The following is a 26,268-nucleotide window of genomic DNA, read 5'->3' as shown; positions in this document are numbered from 1 at the left end:
CTCATCCGGATACAAGAACAAAATCCGACAAAGAGGAACACACTCAAATGCTAACATTATACATTAAAAATAACACATATAATAATAAATAACAGAGAGATGATTTACAAGGAAAAAAATATCATCTCCCAAAACAATAACTATGCATTCGACTGTTTCCCTCCCAGGCAGAACTCCGACCAGGGCCAGGAAAAAAAACAAGTAATCTCATTCCAAGACAAAGACAGAAAGCATGTTGGAAAACAGACATAAGGGGATAGAAGACACAGTATGTACCTCCCTGCCCGCTATGGGAGGTCAGGATCCCCACCCATGTATTACAGTTAAATCCAGCTTTGAAAATAAAAGAGAAACGACAGGTTTCTTAGTAACATCTTCAGAAAGGAACTGTCGAATAGATCCATTTATTTTTCAACCGACACATCAATGATTGGATCATTGTTGTGGTCCATCCACAGTTCTGAATCTAAGAATGCTCCAAGATTTTTGACTTTGTCAATATTATCTATTGACACCCCTCCCACTTTCAATTTTTTCTCGTTCCAAGATATTCTGTTCCCTATATACATCACCTCCGTATTGTCGTCATTCAACCTTAGCCTGTTCATACCCATCCAATCCCTTACACCCAGTACACATTTTTCACATTATGTACTCATGACAACGCTTGGTTGTTTGTTTCGTTTAACGTGTTATGACGCTTGCCAGACAGTATTACTATTAGCTCATTTCAGCGCCAGTAAAATTGGAAGAAGATTGGATAGCCAAAATCAAAATATATTAGATTTACAATAAAATCACCCATGAGAAAGTACGACAAATAAGACTGGTGATGTGGTGTGGTTGCAGTTGTGTTGTGATGATATTGATGATGGCGATGTGGTGGTGTTGGTTATTCTAGTGTTGGAGGTAATAATGTTGTGGTGGAGTTTGTAGTAGTGATGATGATGAGGTGGTTGTTGCAGAAGTGATAGAAATCATGCAGATGTAATGGTGGTTGTAGTAGTGGTAGTAGTGATGATGATGTGGTTATAATTATAATGAAAATAATATATTGGTGGCTGTAGTAGTGGTGGTAGTAATGACGATGCTGATATAGCGAAAAAGTAAAAATTAAGCGATAAGAGGGAGAGAGAGAGAGAGAGAGAGAGAGAGAGAGAGAGAGAGAGAGAGAGAGAGAGAGAGAGAGAGAGAGAGAGAGAGAGAATTTGTTTGTTTGTAAGGGTTTTACGGCGCTTGCAACACATTAATGACATATCAGCGCCAGTAAAAAGGAGGAAAATGGGATAGTAATAGGTTCTTGAATTACAATTAAAGCAATAAAGAAAAGGTAAGACAAGGTGGAATTGGTTCAAATAGGAAACATGCAGATTCCAAGAGCACACCATCAATGTACTTAGTTTGAGATCTCCTCAAAGCCTCATCCATACACAAGCACAGGTCCCAACTGAGAGGAATATACTCAAATGTTTACAAATCATTCCAAGACTAAGACAGAAAGCAAGTTGGAAAAAAAATATAGGACAGAAGACATAATAAGTACCTCCCGGCCCACTATGGGAGGTCAGGTACCCAACCCAGCAAGACAGAGAGAAAGTTAAGTTGGAAAACAGATATAGAGGGATAGAAAACACAGTATGTACCTCCCGGCCCACTATGGGAGGTCAGGTACCCAACCCAGAATCCTGGGACTGGGAGATAATGTGTCGCTCAATGATTTGGTGGTGGTAGATGTGGTAATGGAAGTGATGATGGTGTGGTGGTGGTTGTAGTAGTGGTAAGTGGTTGTAGTGGCTGTTGGGAGTGATGCATTTTTAGATCCAGACCGGAATTTTTTTTTCCAAGTCCAAGTTAATTCGGGGTTTTGGCAAACGGAAAACCCGACAAGTGTCATTCTAGCTTGACAGAAAGACGACCTGGAGGCTTGTGCCGGCTATTTAGCATCCATGAGAAAATAAAGAGGACAATTAGCTGTAGAATAATTTATAAATGTCTCATAAAAAGGAGTAGGACATACAAAATTGTATAGGATTTTTTTTTTTTAAGAAATGAAAACAAGACATAATCTTTCTACAAAATCATGTCATGTCAATTTATTTTCAATCATTGCAACTAATAGACTTTTGAAATTAGCCACTTGAGTATCAATAACATTAACCGTATATTATATTTTAGCAATCATCAATAATGAAAGAAATTTCAGACACAATATTGACACATTTATACTAATTAGATAATATCACAAAATGCAGCTTGAAATCAAAATAAGATATTTAGCCTGTACGATTTTAATTAATTAAAAGTGAATAAAATTAAATCAGGTAACATTTATTATAAAATGTTTTAAACATGCATCAAACACTATCGAAACCAATATTAAAAAGATCAGTTCATGTCCTCACATTCGTCTTCCATGGCTTAAAGTCCAAATTGACAAATTAGAGCTCTTTGTTGTTTGTTGTTTTTTTAAGGGTTTTACGGCGCTTAAAACACATTAAGGTCATATCAGCGCCAGTAAAATGGAAGAAAATGGAATAGCAAAAAGTTCTAGAATTACAATTAAAGCACCCAAGAAAAGGTAAGACATTTGGGAATCGGTTCAAATAGGAAACAGATGTAGATTCCAAGAGTACACTATCAAAGTACATAGTTTGAAATCACCTAAAAGTCTCACCCAGGCACCAGCACACGATCCTACTAAGATGAATACACTCAAATGTTTACAAATCATATGTTAAAAATAAAAAATAACAATAAATAACAGGGAGATAATTTACAAGGGAAAAAATATCATCTCCCAAAACTATAACTATACATTCGACTGTTTCCCTCTCAGCCAAGGAACTCTGGCCAGGATCAGGACAAAACTTAGTAATCTCATTCCAAGACAAAGACAGAAAATAATTTGGAAAACAGATATAGGGAGATAGAAGACACAGTAAGTGATTCCCTGCCCACTATGGAAGGTCAGGAACCCCACCCAGTCAGTCAGTCAGTCAGTCAGTCAGTCAGTCAGTCAGTCTCTCTCTCTCTCTCTCCCTCTCTCTCTCTCCCTCTCTCTCTCTCTCTCTCTCTCTCTCTCTCTCTCTCTCTCTCTCTCTCTCTCTCATGAATTGTCATAAATCGATATCTATGTATAAATACTATCTTGAACAAGAAATACAAGAGGCAAACAATAGTACTTTATTGAAATTGTATGTAATGATTTTTTTTCTCCTGATCACTGACTGACTCTGACCTGACCATGTTAAAGAACCTGACCGGGTAAGGAGTAGAAATAGTTCAAAATCAATTTTTAAAAATACAGACTGAAAGAAAGAAATGGAAATAAGATGAGATCTCTGAACACACAACTTGATTGGTGTTTGGTTTCCCTAAGTTTTAATAGATTAGATCTGATGACCGTTCATGTAATGCTTTGAAAGAGGCGGGTGATAATATTAAATCAAAAACAAGATTCACTGGGTAAAATTCTTAAGCACAAGAAGTTAAAACAGAACTTCCCCCCCCCCCCCCCCTCCCTTTCCTTCACGCCATAACAGAAATAGAAGGAAAGTGTCCCCTTACACCCCCCCCCCCCCCCCCCCCCACTTCCTTCACTAGTTATTTAATCAAAAACGAACCTCCATGTTTTTGAAAGCGAGCAATGATTTCATCTTGAGCAGACAACAGAGATATTGAATTAAAGTCAGAGCAGCCTGCTTGAAATTTCAAATATTCGTAGTTTCCAATGGGAAAAAAAGAAAAAAAGTCACTTTAAATAGCTTTAGAAATAAATAATTTGCCTTCAGTATGATCCAAAATTTCTTAAAAGTCCTAAATATAGTTTCTAAGCACAAATCTTTCCTTTTCAATAAAATTTATTGAGCCACAGAGGCAAATGCAGTCTTGTGGCTGGAGCCAAAAATTCGTATTTCTACGAATTTTTCGTAGTATTGGGCAGGTCTGGTTTAAGTAAATGCAATTCTAATACATGTAGGCCTACATGTATTATTACGCTTTATTAAAAATCATGCGACTTTTAATACGATTCAGGAGTGGAGAACAAAAATCACTGAATAGGAGGGTTTGGTTGCAAAGTCTTTGACTTTGACCTACAAATCCTGATCACCTAGGACAATTAAAATCCATTTGGTTTTCGGGTAACTCATGGACTTGACCAGATGAAATCAAACTCTAGCATACATACTTCCTTATTATTGTTAATAAAGAGGACCACGTTTCAATACTGTGACAGTGCTTTTCTTCAAATCGACAAGTCATTTTCCATTCTTTCTTCAATGTAAACGATACACTGAAATGCAAAAGTAATAACCAAAATAAATCAACGATAAATCTATGTCTTAATGGAAAACCCTGTAAAGGGATGTAGACATAGTTATAAGTCTCTTATAGTCGAAAGACTTAGATCTAGCTATCAAGCAACAAATAAAATATGACAAAGAGAGCTAGTTTCAACAGAGATTGGAGTAGATCAAAGAGAAATATATTATATCCTTGTAGCTAGTCCGAATCTGATATCGCTACAGGATTTTCACCAAAAGGTTTGTTTTTTAAGTGTTTTACAGCGTTTACGACACATTTAGGTCATTTCAGCACCAGTAAAAAGAAAGAAACTGGGATAGTCAAATATTCTAGAATGACAATTAAAAGCACAAAAGTAAGACAAGGGGGAATGGCTCAAATAAGGAGCAGATGTAGATTCCAAGAGAACATTATCAGTGTTCTTTCTTAGTTTGACATCACCTAAAAGTCTCATCCAGACACAAGCACAAGATCCCACAAAGAGGAATACACTCAGATGTTTACAAACCATTATATAGTCATGTGCAAAAGTAAGTTCACACTCGTTTGAACCCTCATAATTTTGAATACAAAACAATTACTATCATTCGTTATGCTCATTTATTTCTCCATCCGTTGTATATAAATATATTAATCTCGATGCTCTTCATAAAACGATATCGAAAGAAGTGACACCAAATAAACTTGAGTTTGCAAATTTACACAACTTTATTTTTACTTTGTGTGCCCTCCTTTAACTTGATGCAGGGAAATTACTTGCCCTTCACATGGACAAAGTGAACCGTTCAATAAACTCTGCAGTGAGATTATCCTGGGCATCTTGGAGAAGCTGGTTTAAGTCATCTCCGTTTTTATGAGGTCCAAGTCTATGTACTTCTTTATTCGTAGTATCCCACATGTTATGGACTGGATTCATGTCAGGACTGACTGGTGACCACACTCTTGCCTAAAATTATTGGTGCAATGGTGTAGTGTCATGCATAAAAACTGTTGCGATTTCATTGTCTCTAATGTAACTGTCAAATGACAACCTGCCATAATTTATTCTCACAAAGATGTCTTTTGGCCTCCTAAGATCCAGCTACAAACTACCGAAGAACCATATCCACTGTTTCTGACTTGAATGGTATTGTCTTGCTGAAAACGTCCACTGTTGTTGTACTTCTATGTTAATTTGTAAATAGTCTTTCCTGATGTACCAAACCTGTTTGAATATTTTGCAACAGACAACCCACCCTTATCATGCCCAATCAAACGAGCATGGTTTGCAACACTTAGTCTAGGTATGATTATTATTAGCAACAGTATAGGTACTTACAGTACAATTAAAGAAAATTTTTTTTTTTTTTTTTTTTTTTTTTAAAGGGTTTTACGGCGCTTGCAGCACATTTAGGTTATATTAGCGCCAGTGAAAAGGAAGAAAATGGGATAGTAAAAAGTTCTAGAATTACAATTAAAGCACCCAAGAAAAAGCAAGACAAAGGGGAACTAGGAACAAATAGGGATCAGATGTAGATTCCAAGAGCATACCACCAATGTACTTAGCAGAGACGCCAACTTTAAATTTGGCTCACAGGAGTTTCAGACACCACTCGTAGGAATTTCAATGCCGAAAGAGGAATTTCCACACACAAGAAAAAGGAATTGGAATGGTATTTGGCATTGTGTTTACATATTGTATAGTTCTAAATAGATAACTGATTAGAATTATATTATGATACATAAACATATTGTCAAATACAATCCCAAAGTTTCCTTATTTTAAATGAAGTAAAGCGCCAAAACCTGATGGTAGAGATTGTAGTACTGGTGGTAGTGAGGATGATGTGGTGTTAGTGGTTGTAGTAATAGTGGTAGTGATGAGGAAGATGTGATATTGGTTGTAGTAGTAGTAGTGGTGGTGGTAGTGATGATGATATGGTGGTGGTTGAAGTAGTAGTGGTAGTGATGATGATGTGGTGGTGGTGGTGGTTGAAGTAGTAGTTCTAGTGTTGATGATGTGGTGGTGGTATAGTGGTTGTAGTAGTTGTGGTCGTGATGATAATGATGTGGTAGTGGTTGTAGTAGTGGTGGTAGTGATGTTGACGTGGTGGTGATGGTGGTTGTAGTACAAATGGTAGTGATGATGATGTGGTGGTGGTTGTAGTAGTAGTGGTAGTGATGATGTGTTGGTTGTAGTAGTTGTGGTAGTGATGATGATGTGGTAGTGGTGGTAGTTGCAGTGATGATGATGTGGTTGTGGTGGTTGCAGTAGTAGTGGTAGTGATGATGTGGTGGTGGTTGTAGTAGTATTAGAGGTTGTGATGATGATGTGGTGATGTTGGTTGTAGTAGTAGTGGTAGTTGCAGTGATGATGATGTGGTGGGGGTTGCAGTAGTAGTGGTAGTGATGATATGGTGGTGGTGGTGGTGGTTGTAGTAATAGTGGTAATGATGATGTGGTGGTGGTTGTTATAGTAGTAGTGTTAGTGATGATGATGTGGTGGTGATGGTGGTTGTAGTAGTAGTGGCAATGATGATGTGGTGGAGGTGGTTGTAGTAGTAGTGGTAATGACGATGTTGTGGTGGTGGTGATGGTTGTAGTAGTAGTGGTAGTGATGATGTGATGCTGGTGGTTGTAGTAGTAGTGGTAGTGATGATGATTTGGTAGTGGTAGTTGTAGTGATGATGATGTGGTTGTGGTGGTGTAGAAGTAGTGGTAGTGATAATGTGGGGTCATGGATGTAGCAGTAGTGATAGTGATGATGATGTGGTGGTGGTGGTTGTAATGGTGATGGTAGTGATGATGATGTGGTGATGGTGGTTGTAGTAGTAGTGGTAGTTGCAGTGATGTGGTAGTGTTAGTAATGATGATGTGGTGGTGGTGGTTGTTGTAGTAGTGGTAGTGATGATGATGTGGTGGTGGTTGCAGTAGTAGTGGTAGTGATGATGGTTGTGTAATACTAGGGGCAATGATGATGATGTGGTGGTTGGAAAGGAGGGGGGGGGGGGGTATCCTTGGAACAAATTGACCTCACCGGAATTTGACGGAAGTTGCCCGGAGCCCGGAATTTTTTGCTCCAGACCGGAGTTTTTTCCGGTGAAACCGGAGTTTTGGCATCACTGACTTAGTTTGAGATCACCTATAAGTCTCATCGGGACACAAGCACAAAATCCAACAGAGAGGAATACACTCAAATGCTTACATTATACACTAAAAATAACAAATATATTAATACATAACAGAGAGATGATTTACAAGGGAAAAAATATCATCTCCCAAAACAATAACTATGCATTTGACTGTTTCCCTCCCAGCCAAGACTCCAGCAGGGCCAGGATAAAACCAAGTAAACTCATTCCAAGACAAAGACAGAAAGCATGTTGGAAAACAGATATAAGGGGATAGAGGACACAGTATGGACCTCCAAATTTGTTTATCAAATCACGTGAAGTCACGCTGATTTCAATGGTGATTGAAATTCAAAATTGGTGTAAAAATCCTATAATTTAAGTGCCTCCAATCGCTAAAATTCTTATCTGCACCATTTTTGCAAAGTCGAAATTTTGGTATATCAAATTATAAGCATTGTATCTTTTGATTGAATATAAAAATTGGATCATAATTACATTCCTTGAATAGGCATTTAATCAACCTTTAAAATGATATATAACACAACGTAATTCTTGGTTTCAATCAAAAGATATAAAGGAAGAAATATGTTTTTGTTTTGTTTTAAAGGGTTTTACAGCACTTGCAACACATTAAGGTCATATCAGCGCCAGTACAAAGGAAGAAAATGGGATAGTAAAAAGTTCTATACTTACAATTAAAGCACCCAAGAAAAGGTAAGACAAAGGGGAATTGGTTCAAATAAGAAACAGGTGTAGATTCCAAGAGCACACTATCAAAGTACTTAGTTTGAGATCACTAAAAGTCTCATCCAGACACAAGCACAGGTCCCCACTAAGAGGAATACACTCAAATGTTTTAAAAATCAGAAAAAATATAATAATAACAATACATAACAGAGAGATGATTAACAAAGGAAAAAAATATCATCTCCAAAAACAATAACTATACATTTGATTGTTTCCCTCTCAGCCAGGGCCAGGACAAAGCCAAGTAATCTCATTCCAAGACAATGACAGAAAGCAAGTTGGAAAACAGATATAGGGGGATAGAAGACACAGTAAGTACCTCCTGCCCACTATGGGAGGTCAGGGACCCCACCCAGAAAGGAAGAAATAAGTGTGAACTTACTTTTGCACATGACTATATGATCTAAACAAAAAATATATCAGTACATTGAAGAGAGATGATTTATAAGAGGGAAAAAATACCATCTCCCTAAAACTAATATATTTGAGTATTTCCCTCCCATGGACAAGATAAACCAAGTAATCTCATTCCAAGACAAAGACAGAAAGCAACTCGGAAAACAGATAAAGGAGGATAGAAAAGAAGACACAGCAAGTGACCTTCTGCCTTCCATGAGAGGTCAGAAGACCCCACCCACTCTGTCAAAAGGGATTCATTCATACAGTTACAAAATTAGCATTATAATTAAAATACATAAAATGTAGTGTGTAGCGCTGGTGAATGGCTTCATCCATTATCACCTCGGTAATACTCTATTATTTGCCGTTTTTTTATTCATGATTTCAAAAGGAAAACAATATGAGCTCTTGCAACAAGATAAATCCATCCGTTTTCCTCACGAAAAAAAAAGACTCCAGGAAGGGTCCAGGTGAAACCAAACGATCTCATTGCAGACCAAGGACTAAAAATTACATGGTAAGGGTAAATGATTTAAAGGAATAGAGAAAACAGCAAAGGCTTTGGACCAATACAGACTTCACCACCCACAATCCTGCATTCTCCATTGCTCTTTGAACGTCTTACAGTGTTTTTGTATAAATAACTTGTATAACTTCTATAAACATCAAAAATATCATTTTCTCTTTGAGACATATATGCCATCCAATCTAAGTGATAAAAAATTGAAAATGCAACCCCAAAAAAATGTTAAAAAGGAGAAACACAGAAAAGAATTTATCATATAAGTGCAAGAATCCAGGATTGTCTCAATTAGTTAAAATTTCTGATTTGTTCTTGTCAATAAAAAAAGGTTACACCACTCATACGATGCATTTAGAAAACTGACCAAAATTGCAATGTGTGAAATACAGACATATGGATACAGTGACATTAAATGCTGAAATTTATCACAAACATTTTTCAAGCCGCAATCAAATTATAATTAAAAACAATGCCACACAGATTACTCAAAATCAGGCATTCATATACCTAAGAAAACACCCAGACACCCCTATCATAATTTTTGGGAATTTTAATCAATGTGCTTCATTTCACCAACACATCAATATACACACTCGAGGCTGATCTGTGTTATAGTAACATCACACAAGTACTAAAAGCTAGGATATGGCAATCAGACCGTGATAGTGATAGCGTGTCTTTCTGTTTATCAGCATAACCTGATTGAGACAACAAAAACCAGTCGTGATAGAAACTCAAAGGTAGATGACGTAAACTGTGAAAAGGCTGCGAGGCTGTTTTAAGAGCACAGTGTGGAGCGAATTAATGAGTTATAATGGAACAATAGACGAATGGGGTGATGTTTTACATCAACTTTTGTTGTGATTTGTCTTTGGAAAGAAAACTAGTTCTGATATTTGGAAACAAGAAACCACCAAACCATGGATAAACAAAGAAGAAGCATTTAAGTGGATTTTATCTGCTCTTTGCAGATTTCGTATAATGGAAATTGGCAATTCTGCCAATAAGAGAGCCTATAATACTGGAGTGATGACAGCTATGATAAAAACACTTGGTTTCTTTCATTGAGCTTATCTCCCAGGGAGCCTCTTGGTGTAATGGTAGCATGTCTGACCAGTAATCAGAAGGTCTGAGGTTCCATCCCCAGTCGAGGTTGACTGAATTTTTTGAGATGGTTTTTTTTTTCTTGCTTTGTCTGGCACTTTTATATACACTTGTTCAGATCTTTATCTTACACCGGTGCCTACTCTCTAATTTTTCAATTGCTCAGAAATATGTTTTTACCATTTTGCCTTTTAAGTCATGGTTGTGACTGAATGACTTATAAATTACCACTGATATATATTGTCATTATATTTTATTACTTTTGCCTGTGTCTTGGATATATTTTTACCTTAACTCACCTGTATCATTAATGTAGGAAATCATTGCTTTAAACAGTTGAGAACTGATGCTTCTTTATTGACTAAAGACAATACAGTATCTTAATTCATAATCACTTATAATTCTTCATGTTAACATTTTTTAGGTAATTTTCCTAGATAATCCCAGAACTTAATTATGAAAAAGAAAAATAAATAAAAAGAACTCTACTTGAAACACTGACAGGATGCAGACAGATATGAGCACATTAAAATTGGAAATGACATTACAATCATTTGTTTGTGTTTATGTTTTTAAGGGTTTTAAGGCGCTTGCAACACATGAAGGTCATATCAGCGCCAGTAAAAAGGAAGAAAATGGGATAGTTAAAAGTTCCAGAATTACAATTAAAGCACCAAAGAAAATGTAAGACAAAGGGGAATTAGTTTAAATAGGAAACAGGTGTAGATTCCAAGAGCATACTATCAAAGTACTTAGTTTGAGATCACCTAAAAGTCTCATCCAGACACAAAAACAGGTCTCCACTAAGAGGAATACACTAAAATGTTTACAAAACATATATAATATGTAAACAAAACATAATACAGTGCATAACAGAAAGATAATTTACAAGGAAAAAAATATCATCTCCCAAAACTCTTACATTTGACTGTTTCTTACATCATTTTTTTCCAAAAGATGAAACTAAAAGGATGGACTTTGCATAATGTTCACCATGACCCAAGATTTGGTAAATTGGTTGTTCAAGTGCATCAAAAAACAAATATTCGATTAAGTGAGAAAAAACAAAGAGAAAACCAAAAAAAAAAAACCCTATATATAAGTTTTGGGTATATTTCCCAGCCATACCTATATTACCTCCAAGATTTTGGATCATTCAATAAGTTATTTATCATTCAATAAGTTATTTATGTTACTGATGACTGACTTAAATGATTTAAACTGCATTCATAGTGGTCAACATTTCAAAGAGCTAAAATGGGGCACCGTTATGACCCAAAATGGGAGTATGTTTGGACTATTATAAAATATCATCTAGATTGAGATTGTATATTTATGAAAAACCAGTCCCAAAAGTAAAGTTATGGGAAACCTGCTCTATATCAGTTCAAGTCTTAAATATCCAACTTTTTTATTTCTTCTTTTCTATCAGATTGCCAAATGGAGACAGCCCCAATTTTATCGGGATGGTTGGCCACTATGTGCATTAGTTATCAACAAAATATTTGTCAATAGAACAATCCTGCGTAGTTTCCATACAGTCCAGATGGCAAAGGACCACCAGCAACAAACAAACGAGTCTTATCTTCATCGTAACAATGGGTGTAGACAGCATTGGGGTAGAAACCTTGATAAAAATGCTCTCTATAGTTGTCATCATCTTTCTATATATTAAAAAAAAAAAAAAATAGAATTTTTTTTAAAGGGGTCATAATCTTCATCAGAGCTAAATATGTTCAGAAATGATAAAATACCCCTCAACAATTAAGGCACATATTGGGTCTTTTCTAAAAAATAATTAATTACCTATATTGGGTGGTTTTAATCGTTCTGTATTGTCATTGAAGGATAAAACATTTTTGGTGAAAAAAATACATTGTCTGTGTTGACACCCATTTTGCATCTTAATTCGGGGGTCTGGCATCAAAAAGTATAACAATCTTGTGGCAAATTTTTCACAAAAACTAATGAAGGAATAACCTCCATAAACTTCCCTCTTATCAACATTGTAACATTTTGTGTTCACAAAGAGAGATTTTATGGGTTTAACCTTTGGGATTTGTATTAGAACTTTACGAAGTTGTAAAAGGTTGTGAATCCAAATTTTCTAAAAAAAAAAAAGATTGATGTAAAAAATGTATAAATTGGATTATACGTCAAAATACACATACCCTATTTAAATAAATCCCTCGGTGTGACAGAATACGTTATCTCTGTGATAAGTGTGAATAGTTTCAGACAATTTCATGGAACAGATACTGAGAAATATTTGACACAGTATCCCATACCCCTAGAAAAATGACATATTGAGAAAATAGCAAAATAACTTTCCATATTTCACACTTTTCTGACCACCTATACCCTTTTCGTGCCTCTACAGTATATTCTGAGAAGTTGATAATATTATTTCTAAGATAATAAAATATCATTTTCCACCAAAATCTAAAAATTGATTAGACCCAAAATGTCCCTTAAAGAACATGAAATGAAATATATGTTGGTAAATATGAACATTTCACTTTTAATTTTAATCAATTTTACCACAGCTATGTGGTCTAGTGATATGACACTCATCTTCGGATCAAAAGATCTAGGGTTCCAATCCAGCTCTGAGCAGTGCATAGTTGAGTCCTTGGAAAAAGCTCTTTACTCACATTCTCTCATCGTACTCAAGTGTAAAATGGGTATCAGGCTGTTAACAACATTGTCTCTGTCCAAATAAAAGTTGTAAGATCACCTATCAGGTGCCTTGTCTTGCTGTTGGCTAGGGACCCTCTTGTGAAGCACTTTGAGCAATGTTCGTGCATATTGCTTAATATAAATGCTCATGTTGTTAAGTTGTTCATTCAAAATAAATTTGATTACTGTTTGCATAAAGACTAGGAAAATCTGAATCAAATTAGAAAATTAAAGAATAATTAAGACAACAACATAAGAGGAAGTGAGATATTTTTTAAAATTCAAGCATTTTATCATATTTTTGCTTATTCCAAATAACAAAATATACATTTAATGTAATGAAAAAGAAATGTTATAAATAAGAAAATTTTACATTTACGAAGAGTATAAAATCGAATCAAGAAAATCAGTGATAATTTTGAAAACTGTAGTGCTTACCAGCCAACCTTCCCCAACCAAAAGTTCACAATTGTTCTTAGCCTCATTGGAGAGAAACTTCCGATTCCGAATGTCGTAGAATAATACATGTCCATTCCCAGTACCAATTGTGATCATATTACTGTTGAAGCTTAGGGATCGAATACCTATGAATATTTGAAAAGTAAAGATTTTAATATTTTCTTAATATTTCCTTTCATTCTCTTGCGCCTGGTAGTGAAGTAATTATAATGGTAGTGGTAGTAGTGGTGATGTTATATGATGATGGCCACTGTAGTGGAGTGGTGATGATTTGTTATGATAGTTGTGGTGTTTATGAAGATATTGTGATGGATGTGATGGAAGGGATTGGGATGACAGTAATGTTATTGTGCAACATTGGCAGACCTTATGACTAAAAATGTGCCTGAGTTTGTGAGTTGTATCGTTTCTTTGGCTTTATTGTTTACATGATTTCATTTAGTTTGTAATTTGGTGTCAGAACTTGGCCACTGCAAGAATTTACTATGCGATTCATGGGTAACATATGATGAGGATGAGGCGTTTATTGTGTATCCAATTTTTATGTCCTCTTTCAAATTATTAAACAAATTATTGTTGTTTAATGTCAGAATGGATATTTGAAAGCACTGGGTTTTTTATACATGCAATAAAGTGTGCAAGGATGTATCATTTGTCTGATTGTTTGTATACACTTTTCTTAAGAACTATTTTCAAAGATGAGAGGGACAGGACAGCTCAGTTTTGGATCACCCACCTAGCAAGCAAAGGGACCAATATCAATCCTGGGTTCAGTCAAGATTTTTTCTTAATTCCTCACCCCCCCCCCCCCCCCCCCTCCCTTACCCTCCTGTTCATCTAGCATTAATTGGATATCTGGATCTGTTCGATCTGGCAGAAAGTACTTAGTAATAGACTAGTATACTATCAAAAGGGTAGTCTGCAACTGCTACCGTCCATTCAATGCTTAAGTATACTAATTCTCAAATACAGCTTGTGACTATTTTCTTGGATTGATGAAAATCCAATGATTAAAATTATGAGCTGATCTCATGACTCTCTCTTATAAGTTGTTTAAGTTTTTGGTTTTAGTACGTTTTCAGCCTAAGCAATGATTATAGCATCTTTTAAGAATATACATTAAACGACAATACAAACCTCTATCTCCTTGACTAGATGGAATTTGGAGCCAACTGTTTTTCCCTCTGTCTCGGTGATCAATTGTAGTGACGTGAGCCTGTGATCCAATAGCAAATAAACTGAGTTCGTCTGAACTGGTCAAGCAAACATTTTCTCGTCTCCATTGTAGCTGAATACTGTCAATCTAAAATTAAATCAGGAGACATGAATGGAAATTAAAAGCTTATTAACAAAGAGATTAGCAGTGAAAACAATCATTAAAAATACTCTTCTTCTTTGTTCCCTCTCATATTGTCTTCATGTTTGAAGTTTTTGTTTGTTTGTTTGTTGCTTTAGGTCTCTTCCAACACAATTGAGGTTATATGAGAGACCGCTGAAACAAAAAAAACAAGCAATCTAACAAAAATAGTACAAATGTAAATCAAAATCATAACCTAAAGATATCATAAGCTAAATTATAAATAACCAAGAACAAACAGGCAGAAGATTTACAGAAAAAAAAGTATCCCCTGTCAAAAATACAATCACAAACCAAAGAAGCAGGATAGGCTAGTAAAGAGAAGAAGAAACAACATCACTATCGGATCGTACACCCATGCGAACATCATAGGTATATGATTCAAGGGTGATGCTCCCATCCAACCACCTGCATGTTTGAAGTTTCAAGTATCTTTAATAAATTAAGACTGTAAAACAGTAAAAACAAAGGTAAAAAAAATAACAATTACAATAATAATGTAATATATTTATATAGCGCCTGTCCCATGCAATATAGCTCTAGGCACACAATATACACGGTATGCAATATATATCATTTTTTTAAAATTACTCTTTATCATATTATCAACAACATTCGTAAAACCTGTAGTTACTTTAAAAGATTATCAGGCAGATTAAAAAGTAACGAATTACAATAGTCAAGTCTAGAAACGAAAAAAGAAGAGACTAATGTCAACTAAGAGTAAACTAAGTCGATCACCTCTCAAATTGTAATAAATTATATTATCTCTCTATAACCAGATGACGCTTATAAAGTTAATATGAAGATTGATGAGAGAGAGAGAGAGAGAGAGAGAGAGAGAGAGAGAGAGAGAGAGAGAGAGAGAGAGAAAGAGAGAGAGAGAGAGAGAGAGAGAGAGAGAGAGAGAGAGAAAGAGAGAGAGTTTAATTGATGGGGTATTTTTTTTTCACTTAGGGGGGAAGTTGTAATAATTTTCTTTTTAAAAGCACTTATAACTGTGCTACCACGGTTGACCTACTTACAAATAAAATCTAGACTCAATTACCCCTCCCCCACCTCCTTCCTTTTCGACCATCAATTGCCTTGCATCACTTTTGACATCTGCCGCCAGTTTGTCTAGACTAACGCCATAAAAATGGGAGCATCACCAAAACTCGTGCAACTGAGCACAGGTGTCAAAATATGACACAAGACACGATAATGATTTTTTCATGGACCCACCACTTGAACTGAGCTTTAATCAATGGAAAATGTTTGACACGGCAAAATCAGCGGAAAATTTATGAGAAAATCCCAGAATCCCAGAATTCCACGGAAGATTATCATCACTGACATATGCTAAGAAGCTTACAGTGTACAAATATTAAAAACAATTTCACAAAATCAATTTTTTTAAAAGACTGCAATGTTTGATAGGTATTTTGGGCAGTTACACCCAAAAAAAAAAGCCACAAAAACTCTGGAATATTCAGGAATATCTTCCAGAAAAATCAAATTTGGACAATTTCAGGTAAACCAGATAAATATAAAAAATTCCAGAAATCCAAAAAATTGGCATCCCTGTTATCCATAAAATAAACATGGTGTACCTGTTTAAACGTCTCTATATCCCAACAATGAAACTTCGCATTAGTAGATAAAGTCCCAAACAGCTGAGGAGAAAATAAAAATTATGTACCATGTATGTAAAACTTTAACAAGAAACACTATGTTTAAAATACACTGAAAGAGGCATGTTTCTTCTGATCCAAATGGTTCTCTAAAAATACAAAATGCCCACTTGTGTCATAGGGTTTTCCATTCATGTATGGTTTGTTAAAATTGCACCACAGCATGTGGTTTATGATATTAAATCGACACCATCAATATCTTTTTATCTTCATTAGTGGTATGGTAGTATTTTTTTCATTCAACGTTTGAAACAGGTGTGCCAATTACGAATATAAATCCTAAAATAATGAATAGAAAATGGAAACTAGTCTCAATACATCAAATATAAACAATTTCCATAGCTTAAAAATATACCAAATTGGTTGTTAAATTTATCGAGGTTATTTAAGTTTATATATTAAGACGTGTCATCTTTCATTTTGAAATAAATGACTTTTCTTTTTTTCTTTTTTTCATAACTGAACATTTGATTCAATTACTTCACACACAAAAAAATTATTTAAAAATGAGTCGATGCTCTCCAATATCAAAACTCACAACTCACCCCTTTTGTATGACTCACAGCTAAGGATCTGATTCTCTCAGCCTGTTTACATTTTTGTTTGCGGGAGTGTCTGACAGTGGGAGGTTTATATAAGGGGTAAGAACTGTTTTCAATTTGGCTTCGTTGCTTGTCACCGTCTATCTGCCATATAGCTACTGAACCATCTCTGGACCCTAGGAATATGAGAAAAACAGCAAAAGCTGAATAGATATTGTGGCAGATTTTAAAAATAAATAACAATGTGAAATTTATTGTAAGCTTCAATTTAATATACAAAAACAGATAAATAGACGTTTCAGGTTTCCCGTTTATCAACAAAACAGGATGAATGAAACACTACAGACGAATGAGATAATGTGTTAGTGGCGTTGTTAAGATTTTATCTGATTTTATGATTATTATAATTATAATAATAATAATAATAATAAAAATAATAATAATAATAATTATTATTATTATTATTATTATTATTATTATTATTATTATTATTATTATTATTATCATTATTATTATCAGCTCACTTTGCGAGCTGCACTGTTACTTTTATTTCAACCTTTCCCTAGAAAAGACCTTATATAATAAATTTCCCCTAAGCGATGAATAAAGAGAATTTTAATTTTTCCTACTTATTTTTATAATGCCCAATGAATACAAATCTATATCAAGTCGCACTTGTAGTCTCGTTAAAATTTTAGGTGGCTTTAATGCCATGAAAAATAGAAATGCACTTTGACTATGCGCTATTCTGTTGCAATAATATTTTGCCCACAAAAATATTCTTTAATCTAAAATGTAACTTCAATACTGCATATTATGCCCAAGCACAACTTTCAGAGTGTCTATAACTATAACTCTTTTTAAAATGTTTCCAAGTCCTGTAAAATGTCCTTTCTTTAATCAGGTAATCTTAGCTCTATTTGTATATAAATTATGATCATTACCTGTGATTATGTGTTGGTCGTCCACCCACTCCATATCAAAAAGCCAGTCATCATGAGCACCCTGTAAGCATTAGGTGTATCTCTTTGAAATAATCAGTCTCCGACAAAATTAATATGTTAAGGTAACGAATCACTTAAATAAGGCATACCTCTGGTATGACATCTATCATATTGGAGTCTTATCTTTAGAGGTTTAATGGCATTTACAAAACACATTTATCATTTTAGCGACAGGCTTAGATAAAAGGGGCGTGCAGAAGTAGATGATAGTAGAAATGTACCTAGTCTGAGACAAAAATCATGCCCTCAGCTGGATCTTCGCCGAAAAATATATACCTATGTATCTATAACATATATATAATACTGAACACATATAATACAAAATCTGATTCATACATCATGTAGAGATATAAGAATCATAACCATGATCTACGAGGAAAACAAATCATCTCTCATTTTTGTAAGTTCATGACAACAGTGGCCATACTCCAATGACATGCTGTCATCCCCAACCCAGGATTTTCTATCGCCCTTTGTGTACAAAAGTACTCAGTAAAACTAGACGGCTAGTGACCCCGATAGCTTTGTCCATCAAAGCATTACACAGGAGATGGTCAATGTCATCTTGTTTCACTTTCAGCAAAGAAGAAACTAAAATATTAAATCCAGACAAAACTATGGAGTTATATGAAACAACAAAGTTTGTATTATTTCGCCACAGGTGTAAGCATTTTTTGAGCCCGATTGCTTGACAACACAACTGAGTTTTCAATTATTTTTTATTCAAGGGAAGTAATGATTGAATAGTGAGGAGTGACACACACATAACTCGGACAGCATTTTGATGGTTTCTGTTAACCTTGTTTGTCAATCTTTTGTATTTGAAAAAATCGATTTATTTTCTTTTAATTTTGTAATATTTAGTGAAGTCCTTTTCGGTGAGCGTTCTTTTAAAAGGGTAAATCTATAGATTAAAAATTCTGTTTTGCATCCCGAGCGTGCTTATAGCCAGAGTGTTTATAAACGGATACCACTGTACTCAAAATATGATAGTCATGGCATGAATAAATCACTTAATGTTCTGTATTTACAAATTTATAGATAAAAGTATTTTTTCTCTCATACTATAAGACAAAGTATAAATCTCTCTGGTTTGAACTAAATTAATCAGCAGGTTGACATCATGTAAAATCAACAAATAATTGACAATGCACTGCTTCTGCGGATTACAAGGAGCTGACAAATAAACTTGATACAAAAATGAATGAGAGAGCATCGTATAAAGCATACAAACCTCTCCTATACACAGGGGATCAAAAGTTGGAAGTTCATAGACAGCCAGATCATTGGTGTTCACTCCCCCAGTTGCTAACATAGTCCTTGAAGGGTTTATAGAAATACTATGTATACCACAGGGACATTTGGCAGGTTCACTCTCTGCACTGCTCCTAACAGACTGTATATGGACTATGTTTTTGGTACGAACATCTAATACAAGCAACTGAAATAAAATAAAAAATTAACTAAATCAGCCTTTAAAGAAAATTATTATTATTATTATTATTATTATTATTATTATTATTATTATTATTATTATTATTATTATTATTATTATTATTATTATTATTATTATTATTATTTCATTATTATTATTATTATTAATAATAATAATAATAATAATAATAATAAAAGAAGAAGAAGAAGAAGAAGAAGAAGAAGAAGAAAAAAGAAGAAGAAGAAGAAGAAGAGAAGAAGAAGAAGAAGAAGAAGAAGAAGAAGAAGAAGAAGAAGAAGAAGAAGAAGAAGAAGAAGAAGAAGAAGAAGAAGAAGAAGAAGAAGAAGAAGAAGAAGAAGAAGAAGAAGAAGAAGAAGAATATTATTAATAATAATGATAATAATAACTGTTGAGACCTTTCCATAAACCAAACATCTCAAAGCATATTACATTACAAACACAGATAGTCAAACAAATGAAACAGAGTACATAATTGCTTAAGTAGGAATACAATATATACAAACATTAGTCGGCATGGTGTAAAATGAATTGTGAAAAAAAAAGCAGATTTAAAGTTTGAGATATTTTCGATTTCTCTAATGGGTTGAGGGATAAGGTATTCCAGAGTTCAGGCCATTATATTGAAAAGAGCAATCACCAAAAATATACGTGATTGATTTGTAGATTTCAATTTATACTTCTGAGTGCCAAGAAGCTTATTGTAGAATCTGATGGCAAGAAACTGGGTTAATTTGAATTGTTTAACTGCATCTATGTATGGGAGATCTTTTGTCTATGAGCCCCTTGTCGCATAAAGATTTATAAGAAGACCTCAGATTCATAGAGACATCAAGTCAAAAAGGAAAGTAAAAGAAAAAGTAAAAATCAACACTTTTTTTCTCCTATACTATTGTAAATAGGGGCATCTTCATTTAAAGCCTTCTATGTCACCATATTAATGAATAAGTAAATATCCTAATCAAATAAAAATGCACATTCATTGAAATAGTACATTTTATATAATATGTGTCATCTTCAGTGCATTTAATAATGCTTTCTCTAGCAGGCCAATGTCACCAGATTTTCATTTTATGACTAGCATTATCCTATTTGGCATGATTTTGCACAAACTATGTAACCACGTCTGTACTTATCAGGTCAATTTTATCACCACTTCAAAAAATATGCTTCATATCACTGTCAAAACAGCTGATATCTTACAATTGCTACAGAGGTTATCAATCTAGATCTGTCATATTTGTCAGCAGTAATGGCAGTAGCGAATAAAATCATTACAGTATGTTATTTGAAATTTAACACTCGCTATCTTTCAAAATGTTAGGAAAAGCTGAAATTTTAAAAATCAGACTGAAGGCCGACAATATTATCTTTATAAAAATGTGAAGTTTGGACAAAATAAGAGAATCTTTTACCTTGAGGAAAAAAAGAATTTTAAACAATTAATTCAACAATGAATAATGATGGCACGAGATAAAGACATACCGTATTACATTTTGTGCCCATGACCACCTGTGAATTGTTGAGCCACTTAGAAGCAAACACTTTGTTGATGGTGCCCAATTTAAACTCTTTTTCTGTCAGAAGAGCAGGAAGCTGCTGAGACACAAAATCTGGCAACTCTGTCTGTGTAAATTTCAAATCAGCAGTCAGAGCCTGTGGACCTCCAAGGCCACCGTATTCTCTCTTTCGCAAAAAGTCTAGAGCTGATGCAGAAAGAGGACGGCTTATCACAATAACATCTTCTTCTTTGACTGTTTGTAACCCCTTTACTTTCCTTTTGTCATTTAATCCTGTTAAAATAGAGTACACCAAGGAAATTCATCAAAAATATAAATACAAAATCAATGAAAAGAGAAAAATAGTGAAAAAAAAAAAATATATATATATATATAAACTACAGGTTTTAACACAGTCTGTTAAAAAGAAAGATCATGTGAGGAAAGCAAAAAGCACTCAGTGAAAATCAACAAACTACTGTTTTGTACTTAACAATAAAGCTAAAACCAGTTTCTGTGTTGAAGATAAAAAATAAAAACTAATTTTGTTTTTAATTTGGGCCTTTAAAACGGAAAAATAAAAAGCTAAAAATCTGTATATTTTTGGTATATTTTCTCAAAACCAAAAACAGATTGGCATAGGTAGGTAGCAATTAATATCATCTTTAACAAAAAAAATTCAGAGGCCTTTTTAGTAATATCAACCCATTTTTATGAAATTATTGTTGACATGGCATGAGGAGGCAAATCTTGTCAAAAATGCATTTCTTTTCTGAGAACAAAACTATTTTTCCAGATAAAAATTAAATCATAATTTAACAAAGACACATATGTATCTTTCAAGCTATTAATTAGAACAAATAGCATGAGGAGTTTTGAAATAAAATGTACAGACATCACAGAGATTTATGATTTATCTCTGAGGGAAACCCAGTATAAATTCACACTGAGTGTTCATATTACAGACCTGCCAAGGTTTCAGAAAATTAAGGACAATTCTTTGGGAAATCCGGATTGTTACTATATTTTTTAAGTTAAATGGTGCTTGCAACTTTTAAGTCACTTCATATCTGAGAAAATGAAGATGGTAAGCAAAAAAAAAAAAGTAGATTTAGATTTCAGTGCCTGCAACACTCTGATTGCATAGGTGACAGGTGCTTAAGAAAAAAAACAAGAACACAAAGGGGTAATTGTTTTAAAAAATGGTTCCCCTGCAGAAATCTACCTCTGTACCCAATCAAAAGTCCATACAAAATTTCAAACAGTCAACATACACAGTATATCAACTAAAAGAGTGATACTCAAACCATTTCTGATACAATTAAATCATAACTGAGAAAAAGACAGCTATAACCGGAAAAATATATATTCACACCCTATTGCCCCACTTGCCTAAAAGTATCCAAAACATGTGGGCAAAGCAAGTCATGTCAGTATAGGATTGAGAAATAATAATAGTGAAGTGCAAGTAGACAAAAAATAAAAATATCAGTGTGTCAGGGAAACAAACCCAGGACCCTATTGACACCACCTCCACCACTTGGCTGAAAGAGGCTGGTCAGCAAGCGAATGCACTGGCAATGAGCCATCTGACCACTCAAAGACAGCAACTATTGTTAAGCAAAAACTGTTGGGTATTTTTTTAAGATTCTTGCATTCAAAGAAGGTAAAATAAGCTTTAAAATATCCAATATAACATGCACATTCATTGAAATAGTACCAGGGTGTCCAGCAGATTATCAGACTTAAAAATCCTACCTCCCCCAAAAAAATCCTACCAAGCAATTTAAAAGCAGGGGTGAGAATGACTGGTCATAAAAAAGGAGGAAATTTTTCATCGTGAAGATCATGACCCATCCATGCGACCATAACCTATAAATTTGAATTTCACTCAAATTTACTGAGATACGATCCAAAATTTGTATTGCAGCAATTTCTGACACGACTCCGTGGAATTTCAAAAGTTGAAAGTGTAATTTAAACATTTGGTGGTTGTAGTAGGGATGATGATGTGATGGTTGTAGTAGTAGTGGTGATAGGGATGATGATGTGATGGTTGTAGTAGTAGTGGTGATAGGGATGATGTGGTAGTAGTGATTGTAGTAGTAGTAGTGGTCGTATGGATGATTGTGTGGTGGTGGTTGTAGTAGCTGTGGTAGGAATGATGATGTGGTGGTTGCTGTAGTAGTAGTGGTGGTAGAGATGATGATGTGGTGGTGGTTGTAGTAGTAGTGGTAGTAGGGTTTATGAGTGGTGGTGGTTGTAGTAGTAGTGGTGGTAGGGATGATGTGATGTTATTTGTAGTAGTAGTGGTGCTAGTGATGATGGTGTGGTGGTGGTTGTAGTAGGAGTGGTGGTAAGGATTGTAGTAGTGGTGTGGTCTTAGAGATGATGATGTGATGGTGGTTGTAGTAGTAGTGGTGGTAGGGATGATGCTGTGATGGTGGTTGTAGTAGGGTTGATGATGTGGTGGTGGTTGTAGTAGTGGTGGTCTTAGGATTACTGTGTGGTGGTGGTTGTAGCAGTTGTGGTAGGAATGATGATGTGGTGGTAGTTGTAGTCGTAGTGGTGGTAGGGATGATGTGGTGTTATTTGTAGTAGTAGTGGTGGTGGTAGGGATGATGATGTGGTGGTGGTGGTTGTAATAGTAGTGGTGGTAGAGATGTTGATGTAGTGGTTTTGGTGAGTGTTTTTTATCCAGTGATGATAATAGCAATTTGTCAAAAAGGAGGAAAATGTCTCCGTCTATAGATCAAACACAAGCAAAGTGTAAAAATAACAGGAACATAGTCTTGTATTAGTATTATTTAATATATTACTATAAGTAGTATAAATCCATTCTTATTATTAGACATAAATTTACTTTTTGTAAACATTTAATGAATTGTCCTTTCCATATGTAAAAGGCCTACAATGCTATTCAAATAAAAGGCCAGAAAGTGTTGTTTTTTTTTGATTTGTACTTCATAAAGCAGGCTACAATATCTTTGTTACCGAACATAGTGGTTATTCAGCTTAAATACAACCCAATAATCTCTCAAATGTAAAGCCATAGCCCAAAGGTAAAAAGAAAGAAGAGTAAATTAAGCCAATCACCATTGCTTTATTCTAATAATACATTATTATCTCTGTATAACCATATGATTATAAGAAAGAGAGAAAAAGAGAGAGAGAAAGTGAAAGAGAGAGAGAGAGAGAGAGAGAGAGAGAGAGAGAGAGAGAGAGAGAGAGAGAGAGAGAGAGAGAGAGAGAGAGAGAGAGAGAGAGAGAGAGAGAGAGAGAGAGAGAGAGAGGGGTATTAAAAAGGCAATAGGTACCTACAACGGAGAAAAAAATCCAGACCCATTTGTCCCTCCCTTCCCCTTCAACCATCAACCAGCTAATCAAAGAACACCACTGGTCTTCTGTATCAATTGTGACATCTGGTGCCATTCTGTCTGGCCCGACGTCATAAAAACGGGACCGTCACCAAATTTCAAGAGACTGAGCACAGGTGTCAAAATATGACATAAGACATAATGGTGATTTTGTGGTTTTGAGGAAAATGTTTGACACGGCAAAAAATCCGACCTCGGGTGCAATTATCCGACTTTTTCCTACCAATCCGACCTTAAGGTAAAAAAACCGACTTTATCCGACTTATCCGACCTCACTGGACACCCTGTAGTACAGTTTATAAAATAAGTGTCATCTTCAGTGCATTTAATAATGCTTTCTCTCGCAGGTCAATTTTCATGTTATGACTAGCGTTATCCTATTTGGCATGATTTTGTGCAAAATATGTTACCACATCTGTAATTATCACTGGCACTGGCAATGAGCCTTCTGACCACTCAAAGAGAGAGACTATTGTTAAGAATAAACTGTTGGTTTTTTAAAAACATTCTTGCATTCAAAGTAGGCAAAATAAGCTTCAAAATATCCAAAGTCAACTCACTGTTTGGAGCAGTATTAAAATAACTCTGTAACTGGCCAACTGCCATGTCCAGCTCAGTAAATCTGTTATAGATATCTTCTGCCAAACGTCTCTGACTTGCTCGTAGTACTGCAATTCGGTCATGTGCATCTCTAAGTCGAGACCTTAGAATCGAATCCATCTGTCTTTATATTGAAATAATCTGTTGTTGATCAATGATAGGGTTGGGAAGGGGAGAGAGAGAAAGAGAGGAATGGAATATAAATTTTAGACATCATTTTATTATAAAGGGTGACTTTGTGGTGATGTCTAGTAGTAACAAAACCTTTACCGGAATGCCTTAAATACTGCAAATAGACAAATTCTAACAACAAAGTAAATATCTCCCATCCCCCACCCCCAACTATAAAAATAAAAGGACTGTACAAAACCAGAATAGTCTATATAATCATAATTAAATATGCATTGTGAAAATACTGATGGTATGCCATGTCAGTCATTTGATAGCGTTTTAAGAGTTTAAGAGTCTGTTGATTATTCATCGTATAGCAATTTTTAAAAGAATTTTTAAAAACTGCCAACTATCATTATTACCTTTACTTGTAGCTCTGAAAGGTCTCTTTTCCCGTACATAATAATATTTGTTACACTTGGCTAAGAAAAAAAGTGTTATTCATATATTTCTAGACCTTAGTGCAACCTTATATACATACCATTGATTAAAATATTCTTCTTGCCCGATTAAAAAGTTTATATATAGCATCGATCGGGTAGTTTAGTTTTAAATTGGTTTCATTCTTATTTGAGTGGTAGGAGGCAGTTTGTTAGCATAAATCACAAACATGTCTCTGGTACTGTTCCTTTGTCTTTTAGTATTCTACAAGGATCAGTCATAGGCCCTCTATATTCAAAATTTACTGCAATGATGACATTCATATTAGCTGTTCTTCATTTGTGTGCCAATGATACACAACTCTACTTTCTTATTAACTCTTGTTATGAGCAAAAAGTTATTCGAAGGTTGGAGTTGTGCATCATTGCCATTTTAAAGACTTGATGAAAATTAAACAAAGACAAAACTGAAATAATATTGTTAGAAAACATAAAATGTAATATCATCGACCCATATTAATATTGTAGATTGCAAAATATGCATATCTAGAAACAGTGTCCAAAATTTTGGCATTTATTTTTATACTAAACTTACAATGCAGACTTATATTTCAAAAGAGATTCATAACTGTAATTTTTTTTTTTTTAAAAGAGAATTGCCGATGTGTTGTAAGATCCATGCTGAATATTAATCAAACAAAACTATTTTTATTCTCATGTGCACTAAGTAAATTGGTCATTGTAATTGTAACACACTTTTGACAGGTTGCCCCAAGTATGCCATTGATAGACTACAGAAGATAAAAAATCAGGCAGCCAGACACTTAAAAACTCATTTTATATTTCCCTGTTTGGTACATAAGTACAAAATTCTTTTATATGA

General features: G+C 34.6%; 1 protein-coding gene across 1 annotated transcript in view; it reads right to left on the bottom strand.

Annotated features, from left to right (window-relative positions):
* Window positions 1–4,994: 4,994 nt before the first annotated feature.
* LOC144964938 (DDB1- and CUL4-associated factor 12-like) overlaps window positions 4,995–26,268 on the bottom strand; it is a 27,978-nt gene continuing 6,704 nt past the window's right edge. The window contains exons 2-10 of the mRNA XM_078899740.1: window positions 24,795–24,975; window positions 20,844–21,151; window positions 19,140–19,346; window positions 17,846–17,906; window positions 16,905–17,077; window positions 16,279–16,341; window positions 14,467–14,632; window positions 13,309–13,454; window positions 4,995–11,855 (exon numbers count right to left, since the gene is read on the bottom strand). Coding sequence (XP_078755866.1) covers window positions 11,700–11,855; window positions 13,309–13,454; window positions 14,467–14,632; window positions 16,279–16,341; window positions 16,905–17,077; window positions 17,846–17,906; window positions 19,140–19,346; window positions 20,844–21,151; window positions 24,795–24,954 — 1,440 coding nt within the window. The 5' untranslated portion in view covers window positions 24,955–24,975 and the 3' untranslated portion in view covers window positions 4,995–11,699. The remainder of the gene's footprint in view (window positions 11,856–13,308; window positions 13,455–14,466; window positions 14,633–16,278; window positions 16,342–16,904; window positions 17,078–17,845; window positions 17,907–19,139; window positions 19,347–20,843; window positions 21,152–24,794; window positions 24,976–26,268) is intronic.

Source organism: Berghia stephanieae, chromosome 2, assembly GCF_034508935.2.
Source record: "Berghia stephanieae isolate SIO BIC M18660-M18661 chromosome 2, UCSD_Bste_1.3, whole genome shotgun sequence".
In the NCBI taxonomy this organism is placed as follows: Eukaryota; Metazoa; Mollusca; class Gastropoda; order Nudibranchia; family Aeolidiidae; genus Berghia; species Berghia stephanieae.
The sequence above is the reverse complement of the archived record's forward strand: the minus strand, read 5'-3'. Positions and strand labels throughout refer to the sequence as shown.